We start from the raw sequence: 16,351 nt of genomic DNA, 5'->3' as shown, positions 1-16,351 counted from the left end.
TCCAGTATCTCCGGTCAAAAAATAAAATTGCTCCGGCATTTGTCCGCGAACATTAGGGGACTAGTCCGCGGACACTGTGCCGGGGGCTGTCATCCAGCGCTGCCTACATACATTTCAACAACGGTTCAAACTAACCGGATAAAATTTATGAAACCAAACGGATTTCATTCGAGTTCGGATATAATTTACATAAACAGATGATTTTTCGACCGTTTTACTAAAAAGTCTAAAAAAACTAAATCCAATATCGGACGACCACTTCATAAGCATGGTCGCCCTGTCTTGCCGCACCGTCGTCGCTGTCCGTGCCATCGTCGTCCCTCCAGCGGCGCAAGGATGCCGGAGGGTTGTGATAGCCTTGTCCGGCGGCTGCTTGCCGCTCGTGGAGGAGCCACTCCACCTTTTGTTGCACGTTGCAGAGGGCCGCCTTGGCCACTGCCTGTTAGAATAAATCCCAGACACTCCGTGAATCATCCGAGGACCAAGCAATCACACAAGGCACGACACCAAGATTTGTTAACGAGGTTCATCGATATGGCTACATCCCCGGGGCTTGACTATGGGCGCTCCTCCCCATGACACCGCTACAATACCGCACCTGGTCGCCCTGGACACCGGCACATGCCGCCGGCTTCCCCTGCGTTCCGGTGCTATTATGTTGGCATTAGTTACATCGTGTCTCTACCCTTGCTATATATAAGAGGCATAGGATACAAGTGTCCTACTAGGACACGACTCCACATCCTATGTATACGCAATACAACTCATAGTCCAAATGTAACCTACCTTGTACACAATATTCGACACAATTTTAACAAACTCCACCTTGGCGAATATTCTTCACCACCTTAAATTCGTCAATGCATCAAACTTTCATGTACATTGGACTTGAGCTTATCCCATGAATACCGCTGCTACTTCGAAGACTCCATGTGACTCCACCTGCAACTTGTAGTCCCTTCTTTTTTTGACAACAGTCAACGCTCGAGCAAAATTAAGTTCCTTGTTACTCTAGGTGCTCCCAACTTCCAGAGTATCAGTCCAACGCCATCATACACTGATCACTGACCTGCATGAAAGTGAACAAATCACATATTGGGTGTCACACATAAGAGTTACCTGAACTCAACATCACCGCTCCTTTATTGACCACCTGTCTGAAACTTGAAGAAATTTCACCATTGCTTGTTGTCATCCCGAGTCAAATTCGCAGTTGTCTCACCACATGTATGACCACCAGAGCCCTGGACCGTCTCCATGTCCCGTGCATACCGCACGCCTCGCCGCTATTACCGGGTCGAGCCTCCGCTGACCCGGTCGAGTCTCAAGGGTCGCGAAACCACACCACTCAACCCCCACTGCAGAGTACCACCGATCATCACCGATCGATGACGAGTTTCACGCTTCCATCAGACCACTGGGCTTCAGTCCAAATTACGTGTCACTCGCTTTTCCCACTGAATAGGCTTCGATTCTTTGGATCCTTACACCGTAGCCCCTCAATCCAGCTCCACCTTCAACATGACTCTATGGTAGATGATCAGTCCACCCTCGCGCCCCGTCAACTTCAAGCTCTCATGTGCACCGTCTTGAATCAACCCCACGCCATAGTCTTGTCGAAGCTGCACAAGCTCTCGGGCCTGCGCCACGTGTTACCACGCCCCAGAAGTCGGTCACTATCAGCATCACGCACCTATGTCGTCGCTGATCCCACCACCGTCTTCTGTACCAACCGACTTTGCGTCGATCCGTCAGACTGACAAGTCTGACCCAGGCTCCCAAACCATTCCATGAATTTCCATCCATCGCATGATAATTCCATCACCGCTGACATGACTTCCCGCAACGCCTTCAAGCATTTCTGTTGTGCCAACAAATCTTTCATCCTTATCTGCCATAACCTAAGATTTTCAGTTCCGTGAACTTCTTCACCTCAAACTTGGTACCCGTTGGTGCCATGGTTCTTTGTATGGCTAATCCTGCGGAAAATTTTCCAAGCTTTTCACGCGATACCCCAAGCACACGGACAAAACCTCCGGGTACTACTAGCAAAACCAAAAGAATTATAATCTTTAGCCTTCACGTGGTGGCTCGGCTCCCTTGCACAAAACTCCAATGCTAGCTTTGCTTTGCCTTGTGCTTGCCTTCCAATGGATGCGTATCATCAATGGATTTTTCTTCCTTCCGATTTGGACCTGGCCGCCTCTGTTCTGTAGGTTTCCCAGTCGAACACGAGGACTTAGTTCTGGACTCGGTCCAGTTTTGTTTTCCAAACAAATCTCCAGCTTGCTCTTTGCTTGCACACGTAGCTCTAGCGCACGACAGCCGTCGCCTGCACAGACGCTGCTGCCCAGCGGTTCCTTCTGATCCGCCGCCGCTAGCATGCTTTTCCGTTGTACGCTCGCCCGATTTATCTTCTGATTCATCGCCGCACGTCGAGCTTTCTGTGCACACACGACCGTACTATCCGCCGCTACTGCAGTCCGATCTCGTCGAGATTGCGAACTCGCCGCTTGCCGCGATACGGCGCTTCTGATTGCTCTCGCATATCAACGCGATCAACATCTTCAAACAACCTAGCTCTGATATCACTTGTTAGAATAAATTTGAGACACTTCGTGAATCATTCAAGGACCAAGCAATCACACGAGGCACGACACCGAGATTTGTTAACGAGGTTCATCGATATGGCTACATCCTCAGGGCTTGACTATGGGCGCTCCTCCCCATGACACCGCTACAATACCGCACCCGGTCGTCCTGGACACCTGCACATGCCGCCGGCTTCCCCTGCGTTCCGGTGCTATTATGTTGGCATTAGTTATATCGTGTGTCTACCCTCGCTATATATGAGAGGCCTAGAATACAAGTGTCCTACTAGGACACGACTCCACATCCTATGTATACGCAATACAACTCATAGTCCATCTGTAACCTACCTTGTACACAATATTCGACACAATTTTAACACTGCCAACGGAGCCCCGGCGGCGGCCTTGCCCCTGCCGGCGTTGGCGGAGCAGTCACTAAGCAACCACTCCTCGGCGATCTTGGCGAGCTCGCTGTCAAGGCGGCGGCGGCGCCTGGCGGTCGTGTCCGCGTTGGTGATGGACCGATCAAGCGCCCACGCGACGGCGAGGTCAAGGTCGTTGCAGACCCATTCCGGCGCCACATCGCTCTTGGCGAATGTGGAGCTGCGACCAGCATTGCGCCGGTCGTACCATGCCTGCTGCCTCACCGCGCGCTCCACCTCGGACACGACAGCCCTCAAGCCCGAGGCACCGCCGTAACCACCTTCTCCGAGGTAGTGGAGGATGCGGCCACGCGCCTTCAGGATCGCGGGCGATGGCTACTCCTTTATCAGGCGTCGGTGGCGTCATGGTGGCGGCGACGGCAAGTCAACCTGCGAATAGCGGCTGTGCGGTGGGGGCGACGCAGCTCATCCTTCACACGGCGAAGGTGTTGGCGAGACGTCAGCTCCTTCACGCGGCCGCCGATGCAGAGGCCGCAGTTGCGCAGCGGGGACGCCGGCTCATCCTTCACCTGCCGGAGTGGGGATGCTGGCTCCTGCTTTACGCGGACGCGTGGCAGGGACGGTGGCTCCTCCTTCACGCGCGCCGTGGTGGCACCGGGCCCATGTGACAGAGCAAACACTACGTCATGATCTCCATCTGATAGATGGATTCTTCGTCCGTTAAAGCCGCCTACGAGTGGAGACGGGGCCGCTGCTGCGGCTAGTCCTTCTTGTCGCCGGAGGAGATGACTATGTCCTCCTTGCCGGAGGAGATCGTCGTCGTGGAGATGGATGGTCCAAAGAGCGAGGGCGGCGGCGCCACGATCCGCTTGAAGAACTTCCACCGGCACGGAGAACCAGGACTTCGGCGTCGCCGCTGGGCTTGGGAAGGTGGAAGGGCTCGGCGAGGTGACGGGAAGGGAGAGGGGAAGGAGGACGGTACTCGGGAAGGGAGGGTGTTGCTCTATGTGTTGGCGGTGCACGGCTTAAATAGCCACGGCCAGGCCAGGCGAAGGGACGGTCAGCCCACTTCAATGCGGCGCAGCAGACGGAGTTGATTTCTCGGGACGCGGCATCTGCATTGAAGCGGCGACGCTCGAGAGGTCGCATGTGTTTGCGCAGCCCTCCCGTCCGACCGAATCGCGGGCATCAATTTCGGCCGTTGCATGCTCTAGGCTAGCATGAATGCGGCGCGGCAAGTGGTGCGACCATTTGATGGAGAGCACGGGAGAGGCGGGTGGGGTCTGGAGAGGGCGTGGCAGCGGCCTGGACACCTATAAAACCCCCCACATTTCTCTTTGGTTTGCGGGAGAAAATGCGTACGGACCGCACGACGGAGTGATACAGGCCAGTGTTGGATGGCACAACACACCTGGACTGCGTGGTCTGAACGTATGTAGCAATTTGAAGGTCGGCATTGGTGATGCCCTAAAAAGCACAAACCAAAATAGGATTGCAAAATCTGGCGGTCCCTAACGTAGATCTACTTGTGTGCAAGGGCTGGCACTAAGAGCATCTCCAGCCGCGGCCCCAACAGGCCCTTCCCAGGCGTTTTTCCGCGTCGGTGCTCAAAAATCGTCCCAGTCGCGCCCCAGGAGCCCGTTTTTCGCCGGTTTGCGCCGAAACTGGCGCCGGCGGCCCCAGGCCAAACCCGTCGCGCTGGGGGCACTCGGGGGCGTCCGGACGAGCGGTTTTGGCACGAGAGAGCCGCGGGCCCGTCGAGTCAGCGACACGCGCCTCATCTTCCCCAGAACGACTCGGTTTCCCGCGGGAAATCAATGGCAAGGCTGCCGCCGGTCAGCCTTGCCATGCATTCCTCACAGGTGGCGCGTCACGGGCGGGCGCGGCGACGCCTCCCCTCCCGCCACGCATACACACGGCGTGGGGCTATAAAACCAGCGGCTACCCCTCGCCGCTGGCCACACCAGCCCGAGCCCAAACCAGTTGCCGAGCTCTGCCTCTCTCCCCTCTGCCACCGAGCTCTGCCTATCTCCCATTTCCTCCCCTTCCCTTCCCTCTCAGCGATGGTCGAACGCTTCCCGGGCGATGCAGCGGCGGCCAACGGCTTCGGCCGCCGCTCGGTCCACGAGTGGGAGGCGTACCTCCTCTTCGAGGCCAACAACCCGGTGCTGACGGACATGCGTGTCGGGCCGATGGGGTGGAGGCTCGGCAACGGGGGCGTCCCCATCCCCCCGGTGCCCGACATCGACGCGCGCCCTGGCATCTTCACCGCCGAGGTCGACCGCGTGCGGGCGTCCCTGCCGGAGGAGCAGCGCGCCCTTCCCCAGTACGCCGCCGACAACCACGCGTCGTGGGCGGCGTACTTCCAGCACCAGCAGGCACAGCGGCTAGCGCCCACCAACGAGGCGTCAGTGGTGGGCGGCGTCAAGAACAGCGATGGACGCCGCATATGGTGAGGCGCCCCGGGGCACACTCCACGAGGTGTTGGCATACCTCGAGGGAGGCAATAACCCGCCGCTGGCATACCCAGCCGCAGCGGCCGGCCCGCCCGCCCGTCGGAGCGCCTGGCAATGGGTGCCTAGGAGGTTCAGCTCCTCCTCGTCTTCCTCCTCTCAGTCCTCCTTCCGCTCCTCCTCCCATTCCTCCGGCTCGCCGGCGCTGTTCGGCGTCAAGGCCGAGCCCGCCGCGGAGACACCGCTCGACCGATGCACCCACAGCGCTGGCATCGTCATCAACGAGGACGGCAGGCGCGCCTCCTCCTCGACTCCTTCGCGCTACGTCAAGCCAAAGACGGAGTCGGGGCTCGCCGCCGTCAAGACGGAGCTGGGGCTCCCCGTCGTGAAGACGGAGCCCAGGCTCACCAGCGGCGTCAAGGAGGAGGAGGTCGACGATGCGACGGCCTTCAAATGGGCGCGTGAAGACTGGGCACGCACGGAGCTGGAGCGCCAGCGCCTCGCCTACGAGCGGTTCAAAGCTCGGCGCCGTGGCCGGGACGAGGGAGGCATAGTCGTCCTCGACGATAGCGACGACAACACGTTGCCGCCACCGGTCTGCCAGGGCGACGCCGGGCAGGGGTCCAGCAGGGGCGGCCACGTCAAGAAGGAGAAGGCCGCCGACGACGAGGAGGATGGTGGCGACATCAGCGACTTCGCCGCGCTCAGCGACTTCTTCGCCCCTTAGTTGGGTTTTTTTTAAATAACTTATGTAACGTCGAACATGTCGAATATATGTCAAGTTTGCCGAATTTTAGCCGAACCTTTTGTCCAATTTGCCGAACTTTGCCGAATCCCCTTTTTTTAAAAAAATCCGCGTCTGGGGGCGACCCTGGGGCGAGCGGCTGGGAATCCGCTCGCCCCCACGCCGATTTTAGCGCCGGCTCGTCCCCAGGCGGTGATTTTACGCGCCTCCCGAGGGGCCAACGGCTGAAGATGCTCTAAGGCGGCAAATTTTCATTTGACATTTTGATCTGACAATATAGAGAGCACATGCTTCGAACCATAATTGGCATGGTTTGGTTTTAGCTGGTCATATCCAACATATCGTTGTTGATCGTGGCAGGAAAGTTATTGCCTATTTGTCTCCATATTTATTATTAAGATAGTTAAGTTACTTGAGCTTCAAATCTTGATAGTTTGCTTGCTCGAGCACTTAACTAGAGATGTGTTCACTATGCTAATGTGGGGTCTCGGTAAAATATTTTATAGTCGGGCACTCTATGACATTGGTTTGGTAATTTGTTATATTATTATCGGTAAAGCTATCTGGCGAACGTTTGTCAGAGACCAAATCCCGTCGAACGGCCCCAGAACTGTTTCTGCTCAAAACTTCCCGCATTTTAAACAAACTGCCACGGCAGTTTTGAGAAACGTAACCCCCAGCCACATAAACTACCATTCCGGGGGTTCGTGTTTGCCATCCCTCCTGTCGAACGGTCGCCAGGGATTGGGGTCCATTATTATTAGGCTTTCGAACATTGCGAACCTATCGATTTCATCGTACGAAACAACAAATTGAGACATATTTGTCCAACGTACTAGCACCACAATACGAATCAAGATTAAAAAAATGGTCCTGCCCCCCTCATCAGCATCGTATATTGACAAATGACATGCAGGAATATTGACAAATGACATGCAGATCCCTACCACCTCCTTTTTGCTCGATATGCTGGTGATGCATGCACTAATTGGACACCCTCCTGCTCGCCAGTGTTAAGACTGTTGAGGTAAATGGACTTTTATGTTTTGTTGGTGGAAAAAATAATGTACGCAAACCAAGCGGTAAAAACTACACCTCTGTTCCTAAATATAAAGACGTTTTGACAGTTTAATTTGAAACAAAGGTAGTGGTAAGGAAGCTTGACCGTTAGATATATTTTCTAACAGAAGCTTCATTAAGAGGCCAGGGAGCTTCTCTCCATTTCTTACAGAACAAGACTGAACAAAACTAGATCAAAAACCATATAAAGAATGGTTGATTTAAGGATAACCAAAAAACCATGACAACAAGAAACATTGTGTATCAAGTAGCAACTAGACCTAAGATGCAACCTAGCAGAAGCACCCATGCGGGAGGCATCAGCGCTCACCAATAGCAAGCAAACTCCACCGCCAAACTCGATTAGTAGTTGCCTATTCATCTTTCAAGCTATTTTCAATCTATTCACATAAAAATTATGACCAGGAGTATTAACACCATTGAGCTATTATTAAGAAGATAACAAGATATTTGGGTTTATTGATCACGCAAAATACACCAATGGTATGTGATCTGCTCTACATATTGATCAAACCTAGGTGGAGACGTCGTTGCAATTCCACAAGGTTGTCTCACGTTTCTTTTTTTAAGTTATTTAAAGGAGAATTCATCGAATATGAACAAAGTCTGAGCCCTCTAACTGGCAGGATTTCAAGAATTTGCTACCACCCATCTCCCGCCGATACCTTCATGCCCATGAGATTGTTCATATCACTCCAAGGAATTTCAGAACGGTGCCTGGATTTCCGTACGGTAACCAAACCCTACTTAATTCGCAAGGTATCTAGGCCTAACAACGCCAAACTCAAAGGACAATGCATGTGCCGTAAATATTGCGTGCCAGAGTTAGGATTCCGTGCGGTGGTTTATCGGGCAAAAAGTTCCGATTGGAATTACTGATAAGGATGAATCATGCATGAGCGTGCTTTTCAAATATTTTTAAGTTAAAAGGAAAAGTGTGCAATCGACACTATTATATGTATACATCAATGTACTTGAAATAAGGCAAAGCTTTGCCTTTTCCATTAGTTAAGAAGATGGTTGCTCAATTAATTGTGGAACTCAGCTGTCACCTTGTTAATGTAAACATCCATCTGTATTGTTCATGTACATTCCATCTAAATAGGCGCCATAGATAAGCGCTTGATATCACACAAATGACTCACGGAAAATACACACTAAACAATCCCATGAAAGACACAACACGAGCAAAGGATACATGTAGGAGCACGAGCAAAAAGAAGATAAGTGAAGACAGTCTTCATGGCTTAGCCTCCGGCTCCGGGAAGTGGAACTCCGGGATGGTGGGCATCTCTGGCTTTGGCGGCAGCTCCACCTTAGGCAGCTCCGGCTTGGCTGGAAGGTGCACCTCCGGGAACGTTGGCAGCTCGGGCTTTGATGGCAGGTGCACCTCAGGGAACGACCGCAGCTCTACCTTGGGCAGCTCGGGCTTCGGTGGCAGATGTACCTCCGGGAATGGTGGCAGCTCAACCTTGGGAAACATTGGTAGCTCCGGCAGGTGCTCTTCGCCTTTGGACGGAGCTGTCTCCTCCTCCAGAATTCTTGCCGCGCTGCTCATGGGGACGCACGAGAGGAGCAGCCCGACAAGGAATGCAGCAGTGTTTCTCGAAGCCATTTTGATGGACGACTATGGTTGTACTAGCTAGCTCTGTGGTGTGGTTTTGTTGTGGGAGAGATAGCAGGTGCTGCATTCCATTTATAGAGTTAAGAAACGCTTGAGTGTCTTGGGTCCAATGCTTTGCAACGAGTCTGTTCACCTACTCACCTGCAGTTCCCGGTTTTATGTGTGCTCTTTAATTTCGAGTCTCAGTCTGGCCACCTGCTTACGAATTGGGTGAAGAGAGATTAGAGAGTTCTTTCGGCTTTTGCGGCTGATGTTGAGGATAGACACGCAATTGTTAGGCCAGCTGCTAAGACTAAACGCCTTATCCAGGGGACCATTAGGTGGCACAAGAACACAAGCAAGTTTGTACATCAGCAATTGCCATTGCTAGCTGCCGCCAACTAGACTCCTCCCTTTTCTTCCTTCTCCAGCATCTGAGCTAGACGACTGGCGGCACCCCAGAGGTTACGCTATAAGAATAACACGCGCACGTCCGTTTGTCAGATTTTTCCCAGATCGGATACAATTAGTAGAGACAATGAAAATTAGATAAAATTTTGAGTTCAGTGTCTGGTTCAATTGCCCTTTTGGGTCTCCAAACTTGTCTACTTGCCAAGGTCCTGAAGTGTACTATTATTAAGATAGTTACTTTACCAACAAACCCTGCTTAATTTGCTTGCTCTGCCGGTGTGGTACTTAAGTGTTGAGCACTCGGTCACGTTGGTTTGATTGTTGTTGTCTTATTGTTTGGCTTTTGAATTTGGCCAACCTATATAGATTTCATCCTACACAAGAACAGATTGGGACATATTTACCCGCCGAATGGAACACCAAAAATCTGGAGTAAGGTAACAAAAAAGTGGTCCTGCACTCCTCATCAGCGGCGTTTGTGTTGACACTTGACACCCAGATCACTGCCACCTCCATTCGCTCGATGCTAGGATACGACATGGAGTTAAAATAAGGACCAGGTCAAGTAAAAAAATTACAAAAGGAGAGACCAAGCGGCCATACAACACGGAAGTGAGCTACCACGCCCACGCACCCAAGAACAGTGTGATTCTGGGACACCCCCGAGACACCCTCTTACTCAAGCATTAGTACTATTGATGCAAACTCAACAACAATGTGTGGGTTCTAAATATCAGCTGTTAAAGCTAGGACGGCTTGAGGTCGAAGAAAAAATGTTTGGGCTTTTATGTTTTATTGATGCAGTCAAAAAAGCTTGCTGTAAAAATTGTTGTAAGGAAGTATGCATACTTAAGAAGCACCCTTACGAGAAAAGGGTAATTGTGAGAACAAAATATAAATTTCTCATATATACCAACATATGAGTAGATCACTCACAACACTCGCTGAAAACCACAACTAAACAATCAGACCATGGACACGACGCGACAAATAGGTACATGTACGAGGAGCAGAGGAGGTACAACAAGGCAACAATATTGATAAGGCAGTTCTCATGGCTTGGCCTCCGGCTCCGGGAGGTGGAACCCAGGACCAGTGGGCATCTCCGGCTTGGGTGGCAGGTGAACCTCTGGGAACGTTGACAGCTCCATCTTGGGCAGCTTCGGCTTGGGTGGCAAGTGAACCTCCGGGAACGTTGGCAGCTCCACCTTGGGCAGCTCCGGCTTAAGTGGCAGCTCCACCTTGGGCAACTCAGGCTTAGATGGCAAGTGCACCTCCGGGAGCGGCGGCAGCTCCACCTTGGGAAGCTCAGGCTTAGGTGGCAGATGCACTTCCGGGAACGGTGGCAGTTCTACTTTGGGAAGCGATGGCACCTCAGGCTGGTGCTCCTCCTTGGAAGAAATGGTCTCTTCTAGAATTCTCGCCGCGCTGCTCATGGCAACGCAAGAGAGAAGAAGCCCGAGGAGGAAGACAGCAGAGTTTTTCGTAGCCATATTGCTCGACGTGTGCACTGGCTAGCTCTGGCAGTGTGGTTTGAGTGTTGTGTGGGAGAGATAGCAGGTGCTGCTTGCTATTTATAGGGTACAGAAGGCAGCGTGCACAGAAAGTCCGGCCATATGCAACGAGTTTGGTCATCTCCTTGTCTGCACTGCGTTTCAGAGTCTACATCTGCTCAAGATTTGGGTCAGGAAAAGGGCAGGCTGCACTTGAGGACACCGTGCAGATGCCGTGTGCAGGGTGGGTACCACCGTGCAAGCTCATAGAGCTGTTAGGTCAGCTGTGAGAGAGAAGAGATCTTATGACACAAGCAAGTGTATATCCTTAAGTAAAACAAAAACAAAAAATTGCCGAAGCAAAAACAATCTGGAATTTAACATGCTAGAACAATTATCTCGAAAGTATGAATCACAACATTGTTATAAATGTGTTGGCTTTTCACAGTTTCAGCAAATAAGGAGCACAAAACAAAACTTGATTGCAAAATCTGGTGACCCCTAACATGGATCTACTTATGCGCAAGCGCTGGCATAGGATGCAACAACTTCATTTGAAGTCATGATCTGACAATAGGGTGCACGTGCTTCCAACCATAATTGGCATGGTTTGGTTTTCGGGATGTCTTGTCAACCAATATAGTCTGGATTGAACAGCTGTTAGCTGCAAAACATGCAAGGAGTTCAACAAAGGAAGCTAAGGCTGGTTATGCAAGACGAAATAAATGGTTATAAAACTGGATTGTTTAAAACGATTCAAACTGAGATTGGTTAAAACCTTGATAGCACAAGAACATACAGGAGGGAATCCTCGTCACGCTATCTCAACCCCTGATGAGATACACAGCTTGGAATCAGCTCCACCACTTATCACGCTGTCTCCTTTCCACCAATCGGCGCATAAAACCTACATCCAGTGAGTTCTGTTGAGCATCTCATTTGTCCTAGAAGTATGGAAATGGTAACCACAAAATAAAAGGTTTACCTTATCTTTGTGGGAGTCCACAGAAGCCAGAGGCCACTACAGCAGGAGCAAAACCATTAATTGTATGTTTACGCAGTGATTTGAAAGAAAGAGAACAAATCAGGAAGTAAATGAGATTTACAGAATCTTACAGCTGTTCTTAGATCCCACAACATCACTTTCCCATCAAACGAGGATGATATCAAATGAAACCAGGAACTTGGATGCCATTTGCAGGCGGAGATCCAGCTTGAGTGTGAAGAGAACTGGAAAATAGGAGCTGTCGTTCCTGATCAAAGGAAAACATATGAGCTAATTTGAATGTGTTTCCAACAAAGCTATACAAAACATAGTGCTTAGTATGTTTACCAGGTTTGCGGGGATCCCATACCCTCAATACAGGGTCAGAACCACCAGCTGCAATCAGTGAAGAGCCCTCGCCACCACAGTCCAAACAATTCAAGGCCTTCCCACAAAACTGGAAGAAAGATTGGAGATAAAATAGAATAAGATTGGTACAGTTATGAAACAGAGCAATAGAGCTGCACTAGTCATATGACCGCTGGACAAATATACTGTTTGGACTGTACAAATGAGTTGATGATAGAGTGTGTACTCTTTCAGTTTGCAGGAGGCAAAACTGAGATAAACTAGAAAATCAGCACCCAGCTTGAAAAGTTGTTCCTATCCCTACTGCTATGCTAGCACAAAAACAGCATATGATTTGTTTTCACAGCTAGTCAGATAACAACAGAGTGCACTACATAATTTGCAATCTATTTCTCTCGCCATACCATGTTCCATGTTTCTCTCCCTGTTTGAGCATCCCACTGCCGAACAGAATGATCCCAAGATGCCGAATATATTGTTCGCTGCTCAGGCCAAGCAACAGAAGAAACACATTGTGTATGTCCCAGAAGTGTTGAAGATGCTGAACCCTGGAGTACAACAGGATAAAAAGTGTGAGTTCAACAGGATTTAACATGAGTTCATGACAACCAATGAATCCATTGTAGCACAAGGATTTCAAAAACAAGCCAAGGCCCATTTTCAAGTGAATAAATGGAATAAAGAGGTCCAGTTACTATGAAAAAGTCAAGAGTAGCTTACAACTTTGATAGAACCAAACCATTTTTACCTCTGCTGTGTATTCATACTACTTGGACTGGAATAAAAAAACAGCATATACAAAATGGAATAAAAAAACACCACATACACAAAATAGAATGACACGTACTTGGCTTCTTAAATATATCAAGCAACAGATAAATATACTTCACCACACAGGCATTACGCGTATAGGAACCAAGAATTTGGATTACAACATAACTAACAAGTACCTCTAACTGAGACTCTTCAGGTCCAGATGCATCAGAGTTCATCCTTCTCTTTTTCACAGAGACGGTGTCGCCATCTTCTTCAGATCCTTCGACTGCCCATAGCTTAATAGTGGTATCCCAGGAAGCAGAACATATCTAGGTACGGAAAAATACGTTCAGAAGAAGAAATCAGGATAAAAATAATAATATAACATTGTTGTGCAACATCAGATCAAGTGAATCATTACCATATTTCTGGAAGGGTCAACAGCAATACTTTGAATAGATGATGTATGGCCAGGAAGAATTTTGTAAGCTCCAATTCGCTTCGAGGAGCCGATGGTGACTGAAGTATCAAACTTCAAGAAATGCATAGCATAATTTAAGATCGAAAGAAGTATATGTTACAGCGTAAATAAAACAAGTCTTGGAAAACGAAAACTGCGTAGATTTACCTTGAACAGGCGCAATGACCTATCCTTTGAGCCAGTCACAACATGCAAACTGCCATCAGTTTCAACTCCTGGAACAACATTATTCAAGTTAGTTTGCTTCAAGATACATATGGCCTGATACTGGCAATGGTAGGAAAACAATTAGCAACAGGAATGTACCAGTATATCAATTTTAATAAATATTAAATATTTTTAGTAAAGTAACCTTTATTGATGAAGCTGGCAGAAGTAATTGCACCACTGTGTCCCTCCAAAACTTGTGTACATTCAGCTGCATCTTTCCATATTCTATGCAAGAATGGAATTTAAAAAGGTAAGACATATAAAAGTACTACATCTCCCTCCGTAAATTAATATAAGAGTGTTTAGATTACTAGTTTAGTGATCCAAACACTCTTATATTAGTTTACAGAGGGAGTACTTTTTATGCAACAATTGACACTGTTTATTCGCTTTTTAAAAAACAGGGTCAAACAGAATAAACAGAAGATCTGATAGATGCACACCTTGCAAGACCATCATAGCAACCTGTTAATATGAAGCTGCCAAAAGATAAGTGGTTTAGTAATACTGGAATCCACAAAGAAGCAAACATCAAAGAATGGTCAACAATGTAGATGGTTCGCTTGAAAAAAAAGGCGGGTTTATGCATATCAAGTAAACGATCAAAGATGCCACTATGTAACTGTGAACGAGTGCATAGTTGTACAATACTGATCCGGTTGAGACACCAAAGAGGATATTTTTACAGGGTTTCAATTGGGTTAGTTAGTGCAGTTACATGTCGAATCTTTTAACTCGCAAAAGACCAGCCCCAGAATGATATAGTAATTGGGAAGCCTAGGATTTCTCGGTCACGACTCTCTGGCTTAGGAAGGCACACAACTAAATTTTACTAAAGCCTTAAAAGGCTTGAATATATCTTGGCTTGGCTATTTAAGGGTTAGCTCCTTTTAGTTGTATCAATAATTTACAAGTGTCTTACGAAAATATTGATAAGCAAGGTGAGTCACACTCAAAACCTCATCCAAGCCATAAACGTTCTATTGCTTACTAATCAAACTTCTCAAGAATGTTTAGAACCTTCTTGGCAGGAAAGTACTAGAAATATTGCACAGGTGACACATAGGTACAATCCTGATTCTTTAACCTTCATAAATCGTTTCCTTGATGATACATATCATTTACACGAGATAGTTGCCTAAAGCATGTCCTAGGAAACAGATATTCGAAAACCAACTCGTTTTTTGACATTGCCTGAGCACAACAGCATGTCAGAATACGAATCTGCCCTCTATTTCAGCTTACTTTGAAGTTGATGTTATCGTCCCTCAGTATTACCACTTGATCACAACATATCCCCTGCTTCTACAGGGGAAGCCAGTGTGGCATGGTATAGAGAAGTATCTAAACAATGGATTATTAAAGTATTCATAAACTATTTATGCAAGCAGACCGATGATGATCCTCATTTTAACCTTCGCCAGCTCAACTAGAACCTACTGTGAACCGAAAATGGACATAATCAGGGTTTTTTTTTTTGGCATCAAGTAGCCACTTGCTATCCAACTAAGGCAAGGCATCCCTCAAATCCAAAAATAGAATGCCACTTCATCCAATTGTACCCAATAGACACATCGCCGCAAGTCCTTGACAAATTAGAGCATCATTGACCAACTAAATCCTCATAAGACCACAGCCATACCTTGGGTTGGACCCATCAACCGCGCTAACCCAGTCATCGTGTGGCAATGGTGGCTCCTGCTTCCTCGGCGCCACGGCCTTTATGTACTCGAGCTCAAGCACCCGCTCCTGCAAACAAAATCCCCACGCAATTTTCACAACCACGTCCATCGCACAGAAACACCTCTAAAACAAAAAATTCCCAAACACGAATTCATTACCGCCGAGATGCCCTTGGCGAGCAGGAACTGATGGAGCGGCATCCGCACGAGCTCGCCATCCACGATGAAGTCGAAGGGCTGCGCCTGGTGGTCCGGCTCGGCTGCGAAACGGAGCGACCGGCTTAGTAGAAAACGAAAAATCCCCGTCGTACCGAGGCCAGGGCTAGGGTGCGGATGCGGATGCGCTCACCGGAGAGGAGGAGGCTGTTGACGATCTCGGAGAGGCCCATGCGGGAGAGCTCGGCGGGGACCGCGATGGCGGTGGGCGGCGCGCGGAGCGGAGGCGGCAGCTTCGTGACGAAGCGCACGCGCACCTGGCGCGACGCGTCGGCGTCCATGGCGGCAGCAGCGGCGGCGGACGGGAGGCGGGCGTGCGGCGGCGGGAAGGGTGTGGGGAGGGTTTTGGGACTGAAAGGTGGGCTTGCTTGGTTAGGGTTTTTGGAGTTGGCGGGGCCCGAGTGCAGCGACGGGAACCCGGCGGAGACGCAGGAGGCAAGGTAGGCAAGTCAACCACTTTGCAGGAAGCCCCTGCTGGTGTCCCCTTATTCCATTTCCACCCAATCTTACTTACATGTTCTGGGCTTGTGACGCTGGCCCACGACACTGGCCCATTAGGCCCTTCCCAGTGCTCCACCGTGGACGGGTGCTAAGCATGTCACATAAAAAAAATGACATGGCACAACATTTAAGGAGGGGAGAGAGTATTTTGATGACCCCAGAAAGAACCAATGCCAAGCGCGAGAACCTAGGCAAACCATTTAAATGAAACAATTTGGCCAATGCATGAAAGACTTTAGGTGCTAACTCATTAAGTAAAGTGTGCTTAGCAACAAAGCACCTATGCATTGAGGAGTTGAGTTGCTAAGGTATTTAATACACTTAGCACCTCATCTAAGCACATTTGCATTGGAAGAGGTCTTACCAGCTGGGAACTGGAGTGTGTGTGTGTG

The 16,351-nt window shown here is 49.4% G+C and overlaps 3 protein-coding genes across 4 annotated transcripts; all 3 read right to left on the bottom strand.

Annotated features, from left to right (window-relative positions):
- Window positions 1–8,280: 8,280 nt before the first annotated feature.
- Window positions 8,281–8,932, bottom strand: LOC125522256 (uncharacterized). The gene has a single exon (XM_048687333.2). The coding sequence runs from the start codon at window positions 8,865–8,867 to the stop codon at window positions 8,493–8,495; it is 375 nt and encodes a 124-aa protein (XP_048543290.2). The 5' UTR covers window positions 8,868–8,932; the 3' UTR covers window positions 8,281–8,492.
- A 1,254-nt stretch (window positions 8,933–10,186) lies between these two features.
- Window positions 10,187–10,829, bottom strand: LOC125522049 (uncharacterized). Its single transcript, XM_048687120.2, has one exon. The coding sequence runs from the start codon at window positions 10,757–10,759 to the stop codon at window positions 10,319–10,321; it is 441 nt and encodes a 146-aa protein (XP_048543077.1). The 5' UTR covers window positions 10,760–10,829; the 3' UTR covers window positions 10,187–10,318.
- Window positions 10,830–11,135: 306 nt separating this feature from the next.
- LOC125522048 (Transducin/WD40 repeat-like superfamily protein) lies at window positions 11,136–15,879 on the bottom strand. 2 transcript variants are annotated; one of them, XM_048687118.2, is made up of 14 exons: window positions 15,592–15,879; window positions 15,402–15,502; window positions 15,203–15,309; window positions 14,004–14,039; window positions 13,703–13,785; window positions 13,498–13,565; window positions 13,291–13,401; window positions 13,064–13,198; window positions 12,518–12,661; window positions 12,093–12,201; window positions 11,876–12,012; window positions 11,745–11,780; window positions 11,538–11,666; window positions 11,136–11,423 (listed from the first exon to the last, which is right to left on the bottom strand). In XM_048687118.2, exons 1-13 carry the CDS (start codon window positions 15,737–15,739, stop codon window positions 11,574–11,576), a joined length of 1,308 nt encoding a protein of 435 aa, XP_048543075.2. In that variant the 5' UTR covers window positions 15,740–15,879; the 3' UTR covers window positions 11,136–11,423; window positions 11,538–11,573. The 2 variants fall into 2 exon arrangements, with proteins under 2 accessions (XP_048543075.2, XP_048543076.2); XM_048687119.2 differs by having other exon boundaries at window positions 11,559–11,666.
- Window positions 15,880–16,351: the final 472 nt, after the last annotated feature.

This window comes from Triticum urartu, chromosome 2A (assembly GCF_056163025.1).
Source record: "Triticum urartu cultivar PI428250 chromosome 2A, HENAU_Tu73, whole genome shotgun sequence".
Taxonomy (NCBI): domain Eukaryota; kingdom Viridiplantae; phylum Streptophyta; class Magnoliopsida; order Poales; family Poaceae; genus Triticum; species Triticum urartu.
The sequence above is the reverse complement of the archived record's forward strand: the minus strand, read 5'-3'. Positions and strand labels throughout refer to the sequence as shown.

Bases quoted from the DNA above. Each gene is read 5' to 3' on its own strand.
- LOC125522256 (XM_048687333.2), bottom strand. From the start codon at position 8,867: ATGGCTTCGAGAAACACTGCTGCATTCCTTGTCGGGCTGCTCCTCTCG.
- LOC125522049 (XM_048687120.2), bottom strand. From the start codon at position 10,759: ATGGCTACGAAAAACTCTGCTGTCTTCCTCCTCGGGCTTCTTCTCTCT.
- LOC125522048 (XM_048687118.2), bottom strand. From the start codon at position 15,739: ATGGACGCCGACGCGTCGCGCCAGGTGCGCGTGCGCTTCGTCACGAAG. The intron at 13,566-13,702 runs GTTACTTTACTA...ATGTTGTTCCAG, and splicing joins TGCCAGCTTCATCAATAAAG to GAGTTGAAACTGATGGCAGT. The intron at 11,781-11,875 runs GTAAGATTCTGT...CTCCTGCTGTAG, and splicing joins TGTGGGATCTAAGAACAGCT to TGGCCTCTGGCTTCTGTGGA.